The sequence below is a fragment of the Arvicola amphibius genome, chromosome 7 (genome assembly GCF_903992535.2).
Source record: "Arvicola amphibius chromosome 7, mArvAmp1.2, whole genome shotgun sequence".
NCBI classification, from domain to species: domain Eukaryota; kingdom Metazoa; phylum Chordata; class Mammalia; order Rodentia; family Cricetidae; genus Arvicola; species Arvicola amphibius.
Genome location: NC_052053.1, coordinates 48,903,688 through 48,921,534, shown reverse-complemented (window position 1 = coordinate 48,921,534; position 17,847 = coordinate 48,903,688). Strand labels below are relative to the sequence as shown.

The following is a 17,847-nucleotide window of genomic DNA, read 5'->3' as shown; positions in this document are numbered from 1 at the left end:
GGCCGTGCTGCGGGGGCGTGGCTTGTGGTTCGAAGGTTGTCACGCCGGTGGTGAGCGTGGTCGCACCGCTGGGGCGTGGCCGAGGGTGTGGCCACGCGGCCGTACCTGACTTTGCTTTTCAGCGTCGGGAGCTGGGTGGCTGTGCGTCTGGGGCGCCGCCTAGCAAGCTGGAGGCGGGTCTGCGTCCAGCCGGCGCTCTGACGACATTTCTGCGCGCCGGAAGAGAAGGAGGTTCCCTGTACTACGCGGCTGGTAACGCTGCTCCGAAGATCTGGCGCCGTTATGCGAATCACCGGGAAGACATTCCGCCGCAGGCGGGCTGACTCGGAGTCGGAGGAAGATGAGCAGGAATCAGAGGAGGTTCGGTACGTGTGTGGCAGGGCACGGAAGAGGGAGTCGGTCTTGGGACTGGATGCCAGCCGCCACCGCGCTGACACCATTGACCGGGAGCCGGGGTTGTTGTCTTTCAGAGGTTTCTGGGGATAAGACCACTTTTCCTCGACCGCGAAGCTGGGAGAGGTGCTCCGGGTTCACATAGGTCTGAGTCCCGGTGATCCACCGTGCTAGGGACTCGGCTGAGGGACACGGATGTCCTCGTAGCTGAGTTAGGCTTCGAGTTCCGCAGAGGATCTCTCAGCCTGTGCATTACTGTTTTTCATTCATTTCTCCCCAGGTTGAAACTTGAAGAAACCCGAGAGGTGCAGAACTTAAGGAAGAGACCAAACGGGGTGAGGTGGGTACCACGAGGGTGGGGGTGGCGTCATTGTTGACACAGACACTTCCCAGCTAGGGTCTCAGTTACATATCTCTCCTTCGACATAGTTCTTTCTCTAGACATATACCTTCCACTGATCAAAGAGGGGACCAACGTTCTTTACAAATATTTAATCGCCACATGCCCTGAGCCTGGTGGTCTCAGAGTCTGCTCCAGGTCACTGACTCGAGTTTTCAATTGCACCGATGAATCGTGACTGACAGTGTGTTGACAGATAAGAGTTTGGAAAACTTAGACAATATTCAAGGAATAAACAATAGGTTGTTGGTGCATGGCTCTGATCCTGTATAGCAAGACCTTATATTTAAAAACCTGATGGGTTAGAGAGATGGCTCAGCGGTTAAAAGGACTGACTGCTCTTCCAGAGGTCCTGAGTTCAATTCCCAGCAACCACATGGTGGCTCACACCACCTGTAATGAGGTCTGATGCTCACTTCTGGCCTGCAGGCACACATGCAGACAACACTCATGAGAAAAACAAACAAAATCAAAACCTTAGGTCAATAGATAATGTTCATAATCTTTCCATGCAGTGGTAACCATTGTTAACATCTAATGTTGTTTCCCATCTGCTTCTTTTTAGTTTTTGAAGATTTTAATCAATTTTATATCTACTGCTTTTAAAAATTCAGCTCATTATGATATTGAGCTTCTGCCCATATTGTGTGTTCCAGAAAATCTTTTTGATTGTTTTTTTTTTTTTTTTTTTTTTTGGTTTTTCGAGACAGGGTTTCCCTGTAGTTTCTAGAGCCTGTCCTGGAACTAGCTCTTGTAGACCAGGCTGGCCTCGAACTCAGAGATCCGCCTGCCTCTGCCTCCCAAGTACTGGGATTAAAGGTGTGCGCCACCACCACCCAGCTACAGAAACTCTTTGTAGAAGGCTGCATAAAACTGCACCCAGGGTATGTACTATTATTTGTTAATGGATTGCCTAGGTGGGTGTGGTGACTCACACCTGTAATTCCAGCCTTGAGAGACTGAAATGGTGGGAGTACCATGAGTTTAATGCCAGCCCAGGCTACAGAGTGAAACCTTGTCTCCACAACAACAGAGCCAGTCCTAATGGCACAAGCCTATAATCCTAGCTACTTGGGGGGCTGAAGTGGGACAGTCACAAATTTAAGCCCTGCTTGGGCAAATTTTCACCGTCAGTTACAGTTGCTGTGCATATTCTCTTGCATTTGTCTTCCCTCCCAGTTTCCTTGACTGGCAGACTTTTATACCAGGATTTCCAGACCAAATGCTATCGGATGACTGTGCGGGAACGTGCACTAGCTGCCTCACTTGCTCTCCCCTCCCACTTCCAGTGCTGAGCACTGTGTCCTTCCAGCAGTGCTCCAGCCAGCAAACCTTACTGCCCCAGTTTGCTTCCTATTGCTGTGACCATGACTAAAAACAGATTTGGAGTCCATGTTTTGATCACCTTCAGTTACTGGGGGAAGTCATGGCCGGAACCTGGAGACCATGGAGGAGCACTACTTCCTGGCTTGCTTCCCAGGTTGACATTCGCCTGCTGATGCAGCACGGGACCACATACCCAGGGAAGGGAGATCTGCACACAGTGGCCCTCCCACATCAGTCAGTAGGAAAGGGCTCCACGGGCTTGTCTGCAGGCCAGCATGATGGAGACATTTTCCCAATTTAATTTTCCTCTTCCCAGATGACTCTAGCTTATGTCAGTTGACAAACTAGCCAGCACATTGATTTCCTTCTTGTCTCTGTGTCATTTCTCTTTGCGTGTTTTGTTTTCTTTTGCTCAGTGCTGCCGCCCTTCTGGTGGGAGAGAAGGTTCAAGAGGAGACGACTCTAGTGGTGAGTGTGGCCTCCTCTCTTCTGTGTGTCTTCCTAAGGTATAGTCATGGTGCCAGGGAGATGGCTCAGCAAGAGTGCCTGCTGTGCAAGCACAAGGGTCCTGGTTTGGAACCCTGGCACCTACATGGAAAGCTGAGAGTGGTGGCATATACATAAATCCGAGTACTGGAGAGGCAGGGACTGGGGAATGGCTCTGTGGGGAAAGTGTGTTGGCGTTCTTTTTTTTTTTTTTTTTTTTTTTTTTTTCGAGACAGGGTTTCTCTGCAGCTTTAGAGCCTGTCCTGGAGCTAGCTCTTATAGACCAGGCTGGTCTCAAACTCACAGAGATCCGCCTGCCTCTGCCTCCCGAGTGCTGGGATTAAAGGCGTGCGCCACCACCGCCCGGCTAAGTGTTGACGTTCTTGCTGCTTAAGTATGGGGACCTGAGTCAGGCCCCTAGTACCCGTACCAAAGCTGTATTCCTAGCAGGGGTGGAGTGGAGACAGTTGGAGCTCTAGAGCTGACTTGACTGGCCAGCCAGTCTATTCAAATCAGTAAGTTATCTGTCTGAGGTATTTAAGGTGGAAAGTGGTTGAGGCAGATGCCTAATTTGGGCTCTTGCCTCTACAGCCACACATTCATACACACAAACATGTATATACACTGTCCACATACAAAGTAAGAAAAGCTGGTGGTGGTAGCACATACCTTTAATCTTAACATTCAGATCTCTTGAGTTCGAGGCCAACCTGGTCTACAGAGTGAATTCCAGAACAGGCTCCAAAGCTAGAGAATTTTTTTTTTTTTTGATTTATTGGAAGTCAAAAAGAGGTGTTGGAGAGATGGCTCAGTGGTTAAGAGTACTGGCTGTTCTTCCAGAGGTCCTGAGTTCAATTCCCAGCAACCACATGGTAGCTCACAACCATCTGTAATGAGATCTGGTGCCCTCTTCTGGCCTGCAGGCATACATACAGGCAGAACACTCTATACATAATAAATAAATCTTAAAAAAAAAAAAAAAGAAAGAAAGCCAAAAAGAAAAAAAAGATGGAGAGTGATTGAGAACATACAACACTGACCTCTGACCTTCTCAGGTGTGCACACATGTGTACATGTACCTGCATACTCACAGATGATCACACTAACTCAGCTGCTGCAATTCTAGATGCTTCCTCTAAGTGGTGTGCTTTCTGCAGGATGACCCTTTCCAAATGACGACAGGTGGCATGGTGGACATGAAGAAGCTGAAGGAGAGGGGCAAAGATAAGTAAGTGGAGGGAACTGGGTGCAAACACACTGTTGCCTTCCTGAGCAGGCAGGGAGGGCAAGGGCTGCTGGGACGCCCTGCACAGAGGTTGCAGCCTCTGTGCTGTGCCTGGGGTACACTAATTAAAAACAACTCCAGTGGAGGGCTTAGAGCCAAGAGAGAAGAATCCTTTTGCAAAAGGGCCTTGTTTATTATTTCAACTTGGGGACACTTTGTATGAAACCTAGTTACAAAAATTGCCCGAGTCCAGGGTTCTGGGCCGTAGGACTGAGGTATGAAGTCGATGAAAAGTGAAGAGACTGACCACTGGTTGTCTTTCAAACACATGGCCCAGAATAGCTCAAGCCGTTCTTATTAATACAAGCTCTAATGCATTCAAGCATGAGCAGTTTCAATATATTTCTGTTTAATCATTTCCTAAGAATCATTAACATTTACCCATTTTAGTTTCTTTTCCTCTTCCCCTCCTCCCTTGACATCACTGACCTGTACCCCATATCATTGATTTTTATATTGCAAGCCAAATGACCATATCTAGCAAGGCACATCTTACTCATATTGTGCCCTAGCCGGCAGCAAACATGCAGTTACAAAAGAGATTCAAGCCCTATGATTAATCCTTAACATTGTGATACTTTTATATTTTTATAATCAGCTGAGTGTATGATGTCATGCCTAGGATATTATTTTCAAGTGTAAGTCAATTTCTAAATAATCTGTATATCACTTTTATGTGGATAACAATTGTAATACTAGTCTTTATAAATTCTCAAAATGGTAATTAGCTAACTCTTTAACTGTTGGGACCAAGTTTATATTCTTTCTGGCAGTTTCTACGAGTACTTTTACTTCCAAGGGAACTGGGAGTTTTAACTGAAAAATTATTTAAATGTTAATGTTCTGGCCCCAGAGAGATGCCTGACCTTTCATGTCCTTTCTCTTTCCCTTATATGTTCCTATAAGTTTTTAATATCATCTTTTAAGAAGCCGTCTCCCAAGTTCTTAAGTTCTTTGGAACATTGTTATCTCTTTTTTAGGATAGTTAAGTAAGCAAGAATCATTAACCTCAATGAGTTCCTCCTGCTTACTCAGAATGACCGCCAAGGCGCAGGGGCAACAGGAGGAACTGGTTTCTGTGAATGACTACAGAGAGGCTTAATTTCCTTGTAGAGACTTTAGAAAAATGATCAGCTTTTGTTCCCAGAAAACTCACTCAGCTACAGCCACACAACTGGCAAAGCAAAAACTAAGAGTCGCTATAGGAATAAGCCTTGGGAGAGTGAGAGAGGCCTGCAGCCCATGAGCTCCCTGGGACCAGCACAGGGTCTGCAGCATCTCCCACAGGTCCCTCCAGAGGGCCATGCTATAAGGAACTCCATCTGCAAAACATTTATGCACCATTCCCAGGGGTGACAGCATGGCTCCCACCAAAAAAAAAATTCACGGAAAACCCCAGCACTCAGTAAATGGAAGCGGGAGGATCGGGAGTTCAAGGCCATCCTGGGCTGGATGAGACCCTCTCTGAAAAAAAAGAGAGAGAGAGAGAGAGAAAAAAGTAACCGTGTTTCAGGAACTGGGGAAATAGCATAGTGAGTAAAGTGGAGGGCCTGAGTTGAGATCCCTGTGACACGTAAAACCCAAGTTTGGCAGCCTGTGTCTGTAACCCCTGCATTAGGGAGTGCAGGCAGTGAATCCTGGGGACTTGGTGGCCAACTTGTCTAGTAAGAGCCCATCTCAAAAGACAGAGGGGGTCGTCCTGACAGAACCTCTGCCCTCCACATGTGCCCACAGGGTCACATGCATATACAGGAACTACCTATTATAAAAGTTTTCAGAAGAAAGCATGCACTCATCCCCAAAGTCTAAACGCTGCCGCCGCCTGTTCATTTGCATATGTGTGTAAGGTTTTTTCTCGTTATATATCATACCATGTTGTATGTTTTCATGTGTTTTATGTTGTATTTGAGTTATCTGATATAACTTGACCTCAATGAATGTGATCTTCCTGCTCTCAGGGTCAGTGAAGAGGAGGACCTGCACCTGGGGACGTCCTTTTCTGCAGAAACTAATCGGAGGGATGAGGATGCAGACATGTAGGTACCAGTGTGTCTCGATGTCTGTAAGCGCTGGAGTTGGGCCCCAGCCAGATGGTCAAAATGTCTAGTCACAGATTTTCTTGGCTGTGCTCTCTCAACTTCTCAGGTTTAGATCTTGCAAGCCTCTTAAAAGTTCTTTTAGGGGCCTGGAGAGATGGCTCAGAGGTTAAGAGCATTGCCTGCTCTTCCAAAGGTCCTGAGTTTAATTCCCAGCAACCACATGGTGGCTCACAACCATCTGTAATGGGGTCTGGTGCCCTCTTCTGGCCTGCAGGCATACACACAGACAGAATATTGTATACATAATAAATAAATATTTTAAAAAAAGTTCTTTTAAAGCCAGTGGGTGGTGGTACACGCCTTTAATCCTAGCATGAGGGAGGAAGGGGTAGGTGGATCTTTGTGAGTTTGAGGCCAGCACGGTCTAGAGAGCGAGTTCCAGGACAGGGTCCAAAGCTATACAGAGAAACCCTGTCAAAAAAAAAGGGGGAGGGGTGTCTTTGCATTTATATTTCTATCCACCCTCCTCCTCTTAGTCTCCTTCCTTCCTTCCTCTTATGGGACAGATGCTAGCTACAGTACATCCTCAGCCCTTGGATTTTTTTTTACTAGTGATGTTTCCTCAAAACACACAAGGACTGTCATGGACTTAACACTTCTTTTCCACCAAGGCCTTGGAAACATGGTTGCAGAGTCTCCCTCCCTTGAGCCCTACCCATGCAGGAATTCCCTCTTTTCCTTTATCTTGATAAATCCGAGTTAACTCTGCTGGGGCTGGGTGGGGACAGAAACATAATGCCACCTTCTGTCTTAAAAGAGCCTTGGATGTGGTCACATCCGGAGATTGTTGTTGTAGTCTCCAGTATACTTTGATGGTTTGAGTTGGAATTTTCTTTTTTAAATAATTTTAAATTTATTTAAATAACTTTATTTAAATAAATAATTTTAATAAATTTATTTAATTAACTTTATTTTATGTGCATTGGCATAAACGTGTCAGATCCCCTGAAACTGGGGTTACAAACAGTTGTGAGCTACCATGTGGGTACTGGGAATTGAACTCGGGTCCTCTGGTGTAGATGGAGCGGCGGGCTGTGTCCCGCCACCCGGCTAGCTTTGTCCAAAATAATTACACAGAAACTGTATTTTTTTAAATACTGCCTGGCCCATAGTTTTAGCCTCTTATTGGCTAATTTTTACATCTTTCTTTAACCCATATTTAGTAATCTGTGTAGCACCACGAGGTGTGGCTCACCAGGAGAGATCTTAACCTGTGTCCATCTCAGAGAGGAGAAGCATGGAGACTGTATATGGCAACTGTCTGAAGCGTCTCCCCAATTTGCTTCCTTTTTTTCCACAATTTTGTTCTGTCTACTCCGCCTACCTAATTTTCTGTCTCTTAAAGGGCCAAGGCAGTATTTTTATTAAAAATGAAAGTAACACATAGACACTCCTCCATCATTTCCCTTTTTTCTGTTTAAACAAAAAAGGCTTTAACTTTAACATAATAAAATTACATGTAACAAAAGAGTTATCAAGCAAGAATTACAGTTATAATATTTAAATCTATTTTATCTTTTATCATAACTAAGGAAAGCTATAACTATATATTTTTAACTCCATCAAAGACTCCAGAAGGATATAATATTACTTAAGTGAACAAGAAATATGTAACTTTTAAACTCTAGAAATGACAGAGACAATTTGCTGTCTGGACAGTCACCCAAAGTTCCTCTGTACCGTTGAGGCATCCATCTTTGGCCTTTAGGCCCATAGTGTCCAGCAGACATTTTTATGAAGCAGGAAATTTTAAAGACAGTTCAGTCACTATCTGCTGTGTCCTGTAGAATGTCTCGCAGACTCTTTTATGAATCAGGAACCCCGAAGGATCATCTCACCTTTAGGCAAATTTAGCAGTCCTCTCTCTGTGGGTTTTTTGTGTCTAGTTTATGCAACAGTCCAGGCAAGAGCAGTTTTTTGTCCAAATGGCTATCAAACTCCATAAGGAGCCTCTTCAATGCCCATCTTCCTCTTGAAGTAGATTGGTGCTGCCAGGAGCAGATGTGTCTCATTATCATGAAAACCCTAAGTTATTAAAACATTAAATGCCATATTCTGCAGTCTTTGAAAGATATGAAGAATGCCTAACTGAAATATATCTATGTACATCTAGAAAATCTAACTAACATGACTACAAGCTTGACTGTTATCGATGATTATCCATTAACAACCTATATTTCCTAATTATATATTACATTTTAAAATGAACTACACAATCACAGTAGCTTAATGAAGATCAGAAATACATATACATGTAACAAAATTGACCTTAAAATCTATAGCAATGCAAATTATTCATATCTATATCATCTCCCCCTTTAAATGTAAAAGAACATTTATAAACAATATTTGGGAAAATGGGCGCAGTTGCTAGTGCTCTTGACCACCAAGCCATCTCTCCAGTCCCCTTGAGTTGGAATTTTCAACACCCGAATGAACTCAAGCCAAGTATGGCGGCACACACCTATAATTCTAACACCAAGGAGGCTGAGGCAGGAGGATCTCAAATTTGAGACTATTTAGGTCACACAGTGTAAAACTATGTCAAAATCAACCTCCAGGTATTTTTATTTTTTTAATTCTCCATGAACTGATAATTTCTTCACTGGAGACAGGCATGTTGACACATGAATTTAATCCCAACACTTGAGAAATGGAGGCAGGAAGATCTCTGAATTCAAGGCCAGCCTGGTCTACGTAAAGAGTTCGAGGCTAGCCAGGGCTTCATACTGAGAACCTGTCTTCAAAAACATTTTCTCCATATTGATAGATGGGATGGGTTGATGGGTAAAGTCATCCGCCACCAGCCTTATGGCTGTGGTCAGTCTCAGGGTGCACATGGTGGGAGGAGAGACTCAACTCCCACACGTTGCCCTCTGATTCCACATGTGTTCTGGTACACATGCTCTCACACATACGTAGACACATCAAATAGAATGTAAAAGGTTCTTCGCTAAAAAATGTGAATTAGCAGATGCCTGTTGTGGCCTTTCTGGCCCCCTGAGCCTGTGGTCCTTTCTCAGGATGAAGTACATTGAGACAGAGCTGAAGAAGAGGAAGGGGATTGTGGAGCAAGAGGAACAGAAGGCCAAGCCCAAGAATGCTGAGGACTGCCTCTATGAACTGCCAGAGAACATCCGCGTCTCATCTGCCAAGAAGACCGAGGAGATGCTGTCCAACCAGATGCTGAGCGGCATCCCCGAGGTGGACCTGGGGATAGAGTACGTCTCCCAACCCTGCCTGTACCCCTGCCCGACTTCCCAGTGCGCAGTTACACAGACGAGCCTCACGGCACTTGCCTAGCATTCCTAGGAGTTACGGGAAGCTGGGAAGTTGGTAAAGGACTTGTCATCGTAAGCATGAGGACTGCGATTTGATCCCCAGAACCCATGCCAGAAAAGCCAGGTATAGCGGGGCACACTGGGCAGGTGGAGATTGGCGGGTCATTGCCTAAGCAGCCTAGCCTGCTTAGTGAACTCCAGGTCAGTGAGAGGCCCTAATTCCAATGAGGTGCGTGGCTCCTGATAGACTGTATCTGAGGTTGTCCTCTGACCTTCCCATGCACACTCATGCACACACACGTGTGCTCACTAAAGTTATAAAGACCCTTCTCAATCTCCTTGGAAACCTACAGACAAGTTCTCTCAGGCAAGTTGTCTCTGGAGGTTTCTTACATCTGGTCCCAGTGGCTGAAGAGACTTAAGGGCCCCTGACCTCTTCTCCTCAGCCACTCCTTTCTGTTTATTTCCATCAAGGGCTGTGTAAAAGGCTGGTCCACACCTCCTCCATGAGCCTTCACCTGCAGAGAAACAAATACTGTGGTCAGCAGCTTCAGTGCTTAAAGTGAAGTGTTAGGAGGCTTGTGAGCTCTGCTCTCTCTGGTCTGGCAAGCGTTGAACCTTAGGGAGCCCGTTTCAGTTTTGTGGGACATGAATTCTAATGTGTGGTGTGTGTGTGTGTGCATGTGCCCTCCTGGGGATTTGAACTAGAACCTCCCAGTGCTAGGTAAGTGCTCTGCCACTGAGCTGCATGCCCAGCCTGAGATTTACTTTTGGGTTTTTTTGTTTGTTTGTTTGTTTGTTTGTTTGAGACAGGGTTTCTCTGTATAGCTCTGGCTGTCCTGGAACTCACTGTAGACCAGGCTGGCCTCGCAATCAGAGATCCCCCTGCCTCTGAGTGCTATGGTTAAAGGTATGCAGCACCACTGCCAGGCTCCAAGGTTTTCTCCTTATCCAAGAGAGAACACATCTGTTCTCCCATGGCCCTGAGTTTTCCATACCAGTGTGACCACAGGGTCAGGCCAGGAAGGGTGGCACACACTGGTATCTGAACCCTGGGGAGGCTGAGACGAGAGGGGTTGTATCTTGAGTTCCAGGGCAACTGGGGCTTTGTAGGAACCTCGTCTTAAAAACAAAAAGGAGCCATGTGGCACACACCTTTAATCCCAGCACTCGAGGGACAGAAGCAAGTGGATCTCTTTGAGTTCAAGGCCAGCCTGGTCAACAGAGCAGCAAGTTCTAGGGCTATACAGGGAACCCTCCCTGTCTTGAAAAACTCAAAAAGGAAAGAAGGAAAGGCCTGAAGCAGCCTGGTACACTGTAGAGCTCTGTGCTCTGGGAGAGATGCTTCTCCTTGTGCAGTAGGAGGGACCGGCCTCATCAGTCAGTTCCAAAGGTGTGATGACCTTGTATGCGGTGTGGCTCCTTCTCTGTCCGTAGTGCTAAAATAAAGAATATCATTTCCACGGAGGACGCCAAGGCCCGGCTGCTGGCTGAGCAGCAGAACAAGAAGAAGGACAGTGAGACATCGTTCGTGCCCACCAACATGGCCGTGAACTATGTCCAGCACAATCGCTGTGAGTGCCCTGCCTGCCCCACACCCCGTGAGTCTCCTAGGAGCGCTACCCCGCCTCTTAGTCCCTGCTCTTTCTCTGTTTAGTTTATCATGAGGAGCTCAGTGCACCCATTCGAAGAAACAAAGAAGAACCCAAAGCCCGGCCCTTGCGAGTGGGTGACACCGAGAAGCCAGAGCCTGAACGTGAGTACAGCCCTGGGTGGCACTGTGTGGCCTGTGAAGACAGAGCCATGCAGGCAGGGCAGTGCTCAAGCCCTGCCGAGGACCATGGCCATGTACCTTCCCCTTTCCAAGCTGTGGTTCCTCCTTGGTAAAATGAAGAGGGGGTAGAAGCAGCCCATTGCTTGCTCTGGGGCCCCCAAACTGTGAAGCTGGGAGAGACGAGTTTGAAGGTTTCAGTAAGGGAAGAGCAGAAATCGCAGTAAATAAGAGGCGTGTAGCAGGGGTCACCTGGGCTCTACTGGCCTCAGTGCTGGGGCTGCTGTCATGGTCGACTCCAACCAGGTCCTCACCTTGGAAGGGTAGTCTCTGCTGCTTCGGTCATGACAGGCAGCCTTTGTTCCCCTCAGGGTCCCCTCCCAACCGCAAGCGTCCTGCTAATGAGAAGGCCACAGATGACTACCACTACGAGAAGTTCAAGAAGATGAACAGGCGCTACTGAGGCTGCGCAGTAGGGAGTGGACAGCACACACACAGTGAGAAGTTCAGAAGATGAGCCGGGGTGGAGGGGGCGGACAGCACACATGCACACACTCGCACTTGTCCCAGTGCAAACAGTGCCCTGCATAGAACCCGCTTGCTAGTTATTGGGGTTCCCCATCCAACAGCACTTCTGCTTACCTGCTGAATTTCTGTTCTGGCTTTGGGCTGAAGACTGTGCCTCCCTGTGTATCCCAGGCTGACCCTGAACTTCCTCTTCCTCCCTCCTGGGATTTTAGAGGCCCCACCACACCTGGCTGGCATTTTCGAACATTAGCTTTGTAACTTTCAAAAGAAAACAATGTATCTATGTCTATGTTGTTTCTTACCTGGAACAAACTATTCTCAAGAGTGTTATTAAATTGTTTGTAAATATGTTGCCAGTCTCTTAATTTTGTACTGTCTCAGGAAGAACTAGCTGTGTTCACTGTGGGTTTGTTTGTTTTGTTTAAGATTTATTTATGTATTTGGGTGTTGGTCTTCACGTATGTCTGTGTGCCATGTGTGTGCATCTAGTGCCTCTGGAGGCCAGAGGAGGGTGTCAGCTGTCTTGGAACTGTAGTTATCCATGATTGTGAGCCACCACATCCAAGCTGAGAATCTAACCCGGGCTGGATTCTTTTTTTAAAAAATATTTATTTATTTATTTATTTATTTATTTATTTATTTATTATGTATACAATATTCTGTCTGTGTGTATTCCTGCAGGCCAGAAGAGGGCACCAGACCTCATTACAGATGGTTGTGAGCCACCATGTGGTTGCAGGGAATTGAACTCAAGACCTTTGGAAGAGCAGGCAATGCTCTTAACCACTGAGCCATCTCTTCAGCCCCCCAGGCTGGATTCTTATCTTTTTGTTCTTAAGTAATTTTACCCAGTCTATTTTTCCAGTGTTTTGAGGTTATATAAATAGCCATGGTTTCCTTTACTATTTGAAATGAGGTTGAAAATACATCTGTCTTTGCTGGGTGTGGTGGCACATTCTTTTAATCCCAGCACTCAGGAGGCAGAGGCAAGGGGATCTCCATGAATTTGAAATCTGCCTAGTCTACATAGTTTCAGGACAACCAGGAGAGACTATATCTCAGGAAAGAGAGAGAGGGAGAGACGAGAAGAAAAAGAAAAGAAAACCACATCTGACCTGATTTAGTGTCCAGTTCCCAGCAGAAAAATGGAGGATGGTTCAGATACGCTGGCATTCCCTGACTCTTACAGAGCCACAAAGTTCTTTTGATTAAGAAGAAAAGCAGGGCTGGAGAGATGGCTCAGAGGTTAGGAGCATTGCCTGTTCTTCCAAAGGTCCTGAGTTCAATTCCCAGCAACCACATGGTGGCTCACAACCATATGTAATGAGGTCTGGTGCCCTCTTCTGGCTGACAGGCATATACACAATACTGTATACATAATAAATTAATTAATTTAAAAAAAAGAAAAAGCATAGTCAGGCAGATCTCTAAGTTCTGGTCCAACCTGATCTACAGAGTGGGTTTCAGGGCAGTCAGGGCTACACGGAGAAATCCTGTCTCATAAAACAAAACAGCAAAACAAACCAAAAAAAGAAAAAAAGGAAAGCCTGGCATGACAAAGACTTTTAACCCCAGCACTCAGGAAGCAGAGACAGATGATCTCTGAGTTGTGGACCATCTAGGCCTCATAATGAGATAGGCAAATAAAGAAACATGAGGGGGCTGGAGAGATGGCTCAGTGGTTAAGAGCACTGACTGCTTTTCCAGAGGTCCCAGGTTCAATTCCCAGCACTCACATGGCAGCTCACAACTGTCTGAAGATCCAGTTGCAAGGGATCTGACACCTTCACACCAATGCACATAAAATAAAAGTTAAATAAACCGGGGCTGGAGAGATGGCTTTTAAGCACCAAAACCATGTCCCAAGTTCACGTATTTAAGTTAATAAGAACAAAGCAGAACTACAGAAACCAGAACTATGGATTTTGACCGTAAGGTCTTAATTTTCCTTTTGGCAGGTGGGGCTAGCCGTCCATGTGCTGAGTTTTATGGCCTGATTGGTACTTCTATCATGGAGTCAGTTGTGCTAAGGTCTGGGGGCCTGTCACACTTTCACCAACAGGCAGGATTTTCAGATCTCAGGAGTGGGGTATATGTCAGAGGAGCCTATGGGACCAGCTGGGACATCCAGTAACCAGAATAAAAAAGGCCTGGAGGTGTGGTTCACTTGGCAGAGTGTTGGCCTTTTAGTCCTGGGTCCATCTGTCGCTGTGAGGCCCTGACTTTGCAAACTCCATTTTAAAGAAGGGGCTTCATCTTAAGCCATATAATGAGCTGGGGGGTGGGCGGATCTCAGCTCCACAAATGTGCTGGATGGCAGAAAAATGGCCAATTAAGAAGATAGGGAGCAGGGCCATAAAATTTAACAAGATCCAGATGTTCTTGGAAGACGTCCTGTCCTTGAAGATACCTTGTCAGTCATTAATGGCTTTTTGTTAGGTTTTTGTGCCCAAAAACTGACCAATGGGTTCAGAAACTACCTTATCTTATGTACTCCTCACCCAATCCCACGAGGACAGGGCTAGAACTCCCTGATTACGGCGCTTCCCCTTTAAAAGCTCTCCCCTTCCCCGGGTTTCAGACTCCACTTTCCTTGCCCACCGCGTTGGCATGTCGGAGGTGTGGTTCAAACTCGAATTTGAATTAAAAACCCTCATGTAATTTTCATCGGAAATCTGGCTCCGTGAATTCATTTGGGGACCAGAAACTTGGGCATAACATCACCACAGAAAATGGCTTGGTATTTATTCTTCACTAATAAAGAGGACAGCCTGGGTTAAAAAAAAAAAAAGGGGGGGCGGCTCCTATCAGCTCCTAGGAAGCAGATAGGCAGATCTGGATCTCTCAGTTCAAGGCTAGCCTGGTATACAGAGGGAATTCCAGGACAGCCAGGGCTATACAGAAAAAACCCTGTCATTACTCCCCCCCACACACACATGCTTTGGGCCTACATTGGTCTTGACCTCAATATGTGCTGAGAATGGCCTTGAACCTCCTCCCCTTACCTCCTGGAATTAGTCAAGCACCATGATGCTTGGCACAAGTGATTTCTGTAGACACTTTGCCCTCAACAAATTTGAGCTTAACTCTGCTGCCTAAGTGTGGACCTTGCACACAGACTTCCTTCCAAAGAGAAGGGAGGTCCAGATGGACCCTCACAGTTGGAAAACACATAGACACTGCCTTGGGCTGCTTTGTTTTTGTCAGTGACACACCGAGACATATCTGGGAAGAAGAAACCTCAACTGAGAAATCGCCCTGGTGTGTGTGTGGGGGGGTGGTTCTTAATTACTAACTGATGTAGGAGGGCCCAGTCAGCTGTGGGTGGTGCCATCTCTAGGCATGTGGACCTGGGCTGTATAGGAAAGATAGCTGAGGGGCTGGAGAGATGGCTCAAGTGGTTACTGCTCTTTCAAAGGACCCAGGTTCAATTTCCAACACCTACATGGCAGCTCACAACTGTAATTCCAGTTCCAGGGAATCTCACACCCTCACAGACATACCCGCAGGCAAAACACTGGTGCACATAAAAATGTAAATAATAAAAGAAAAGAGCAAGCCAGAGGGAACAAGCTAGTAGGCATTGTTCTTTCACATGTTCTTTAGTTCAGGCCCCCAGGGTCCTGCCTTAGCTTCCCTTAATGATGATACCTGTAAGATGGAAAAAAACCCCTTTCTCCTGTAAGAGACTTTGGTCATGAGGTTTATCGTAGTAACTGATAGCAAATTAGGACTGTCTCAGCAATCAAACCATGCTGACAATATGCCCCTGGGTAGGCTGTGGTGGAAATAGCACTTTATGTTGGCAGTCCCTCTTCCAAACCGTAGTCTAATGATGAGAAAAACCCTCAAATTGCAGAAGAGGGACAATCTACAGAAGTGTTTCAGGATGAGGTATAACTCAGTGGTATAGTCTACAAGCAAAGGTTCAATCCCTAGTAACGACAACAACAAAAAGCCAGACCTATATCCCAGAACTAAGGAGGTGAGGCAGGATGATCACAAGTTCAAAAACAGCTGCATGATATAGCAAGCTGAAAAATAGTCTGGAGTAGTTATGAAGATCTCTCCTCAGAACAATGTCAGAGGCTAACAAGAGTGCCGTTCTTGTACAGACACAAGTTCAGTCCTAGCACCCACTTTGTTCCCCAACTCCAAAGAAAATTTAAAACAAAATCAGACAAGAAACAAAAGGCTGACATGTAGCTCCAGGATATTTGCCTACAATGTGTGAGGCTCTGGGGATCACCCTAGCATCCCCTAAGTGTTTTGTGTTTCTTAAAACAAGACAAGTGTCAGAGCATCTAAGAGGAGCTGGGAAGTCAGCATTGTTGGGAGCTGGATGGGCTCCCTACGTTAAAAAAATGGGTGAGCTGGGTGGTGGTGGCACATACCTTTAATCCCAGCGCTCGGAAGGCATAAACAAGTGGATCTCTGTGAGTTTGAGACCAGCCTGGTCTACAGAGCTAGTTCCAGGACAGGCTCCAAAGCCACAGAGAAGCCCTGTCTTGAAAAACCAAAAAGAAAAAAGAAAAGAAACTGGGTAAACTATGGGCTTTAATTAATATAGTGGTTCATGAATTTTTATCAAGTATCATATACAGATGTCAAACTTTTATTTCTTTTGAGATGGGTGTTTCATTATTTAGCCCCAGCTGCTCCTAGAATTTGCTGTATGGGCCAGGGTGTCTCAAACTCACACAACTCCACCTACATCTGCCTCCCAGAGTACCGGGATTGAAGGTTTGTGCCACAATACCCAGTCCTCAAATATCAAGTTTGTTTATTTATTTATTTATTTATTTATTGGTTTTTTCGAGACAGGGTTTCCCTGTAGTTTCTAGAGCCTGTCCTGGAACTAGCTCTTGTAGACCAGGCTGGCCTCGAACTCAGAGATCCACCTGCCTCTGCCTCCCAAGTGCTGGGATTAAAGGCGTGCGCCACCACCGCCCGGCTCTATTTATTTATTTATTTATTTATTTATTTATTTATTTATTTATTGGTTTTTTTTTTAATATTTAAAAATTTCCATCTCCTTCCCTCCTCCTCCCCCCTCCCTCCCCTCCTCCTCCCCCTTCTCTCCCCTCCTTCTCCTCCTTCCCTCCCCTCCCCTCCACCCATACCTCCCCTCCCTCCCTCTCAAGGCCAAGGAGCCATCAGGGTTCCCCACTCTATGCTAAGACAAGGGTCCTCCCAACTCCCCCCTGGTCCAGGAAGGTGATCGACCAAGCTGAGAAGGCTCCCACAGAGCCCGTCCATGCAGAAGAATCAGAGCCCAGAGCCATTGTCCTTTGCTTCTCAGTCAGCCCCCGCTGTTGGCCACATTCAGAGAGACGGGTTTGGTCGCATGATCCATCAGTCCCATTCCATCTGGAGTTGGTGATCTCCCATTAGTTCTGTCCCACCGTCTCCATGAGTGAACGCACCCCTCTCGTTCCTGACTTTCTCCCTCATGTTCTTGCTCCTTCTGCTCCTCATCAGGACCTTGGGAGCTCAGTCCAGAGCTCCAATGTGGGGCTCAGTCACCTTCCCCACCTGTCGCCAGCTGGAGGTTCCCTCACGGTCCTGACTTTCTTTCTCATGTTCTCTCTCCTTCTGCTCCTCATCAGGACCTTGGGAGCTCAGTCCGGTGCTCCAATGTGGGGCTCTGTCATTTTCTTCATCTATCGTCAGGTGGAGGTTCTATGGTGATATGCAAGAAATTCATCAGTATGGCTATAGGAACTGGCCTTTTCAGGCTCCCTCTCCTCAGTTGCCCAAGGAACTAACTGGGGGCGTCTCCCTGGAAATCTGGGAACCCCTCTAGGGTCAAGTCTCTTGACAACCCTCAGGTAGCTCTTTAAATTAAGATATATGCTTCCCTGCTCCCATATCCACCCTTCCTATATCCCAAGCACCCCATTCCTCCGAGCTCCCCCCGTTCTCCCCTTCACACTTTTCTCTCCCCATCTTCCCTTGGCCCAGTCTTGCCCAACCCTCAAGTTCCCAATTTTGCCTGGCGATCGTGTCTACTTCCAATATCCAGGAGGATTACTATATCCTTTTTTGGGAGTTCACCTTCTTATTATCTTCTCAAGGATCCCAAATTGATAGGCTCGATGTCCTTTAATTATGGCTAGAAACCGATTATGAGTGAGTACATCCCATGTTCATCTTTTTGGGTCTGGGTTACCTCACTCAGAATAGTGTTTTCTATTTCCATCCATTTGCCTGCAAAATTCAAGATGTCATTGTTTTTTACCGCTGAGTAGTATTCTAGCATGTATATATTCCACAGT

The 17,847-nt window shown here is 46.3% G+C and overlaps 1 protein-coding gene across 1 annotated transcript; it reads left to right on the top strand.

The window, feature by feature from the left end:
* The first annotated feature begins 204 nt into the window (after positions 1-204).
* C7H9orf78 (chromosome 7 C9orf78 homolog) lies at positions 205-11,917 on the top strand. The gene is made up of 9 exons (XM_038338165.2): positions 205-365; positions 674-733; positions 2,536-2,587; positions 3,763-3,833; positions 5,849-5,926; positions 9,013-9,210; positions 10,708-10,844; positions 10,928-11,026; positions 11,413-11,917. Exons 1-9 carry the CDS (start codon positions 283-285, stop codon positions 11,502-11,504), a joined length of 870 nt encoding a protein of 289 aa, XP_038194093.1. The 5' UTR covers positions 205-282; the 3' UTR covers positions 11,505-11,917.
* Positions 11,918-17,847: the final 5,930 nt, after the last annotated feature.

Coding starts and splice junctions, on each gene's coding strand:
- C7H9orf78 (XM_038338165.2), top strand. CDS start 283: ATGCGAATCACCGGGAAGACATTCCGCCGCAGGCGGGCTGACTCGGAG. Junction 734..2,535: donor AAGAGACCAAACGGGGTGAG/GTGGGTACCACG, acceptor TCTTTTGCTCAG/TGCTGCCGCCCTTCTGGTGG. Junction 10,845..10,927: donor CTATGTCCAGCACAATCGCT/GTGAGTGCCCTG, acceptor TTCTCTGTTTAG/TTTATCATGAGGAGCTCAGT.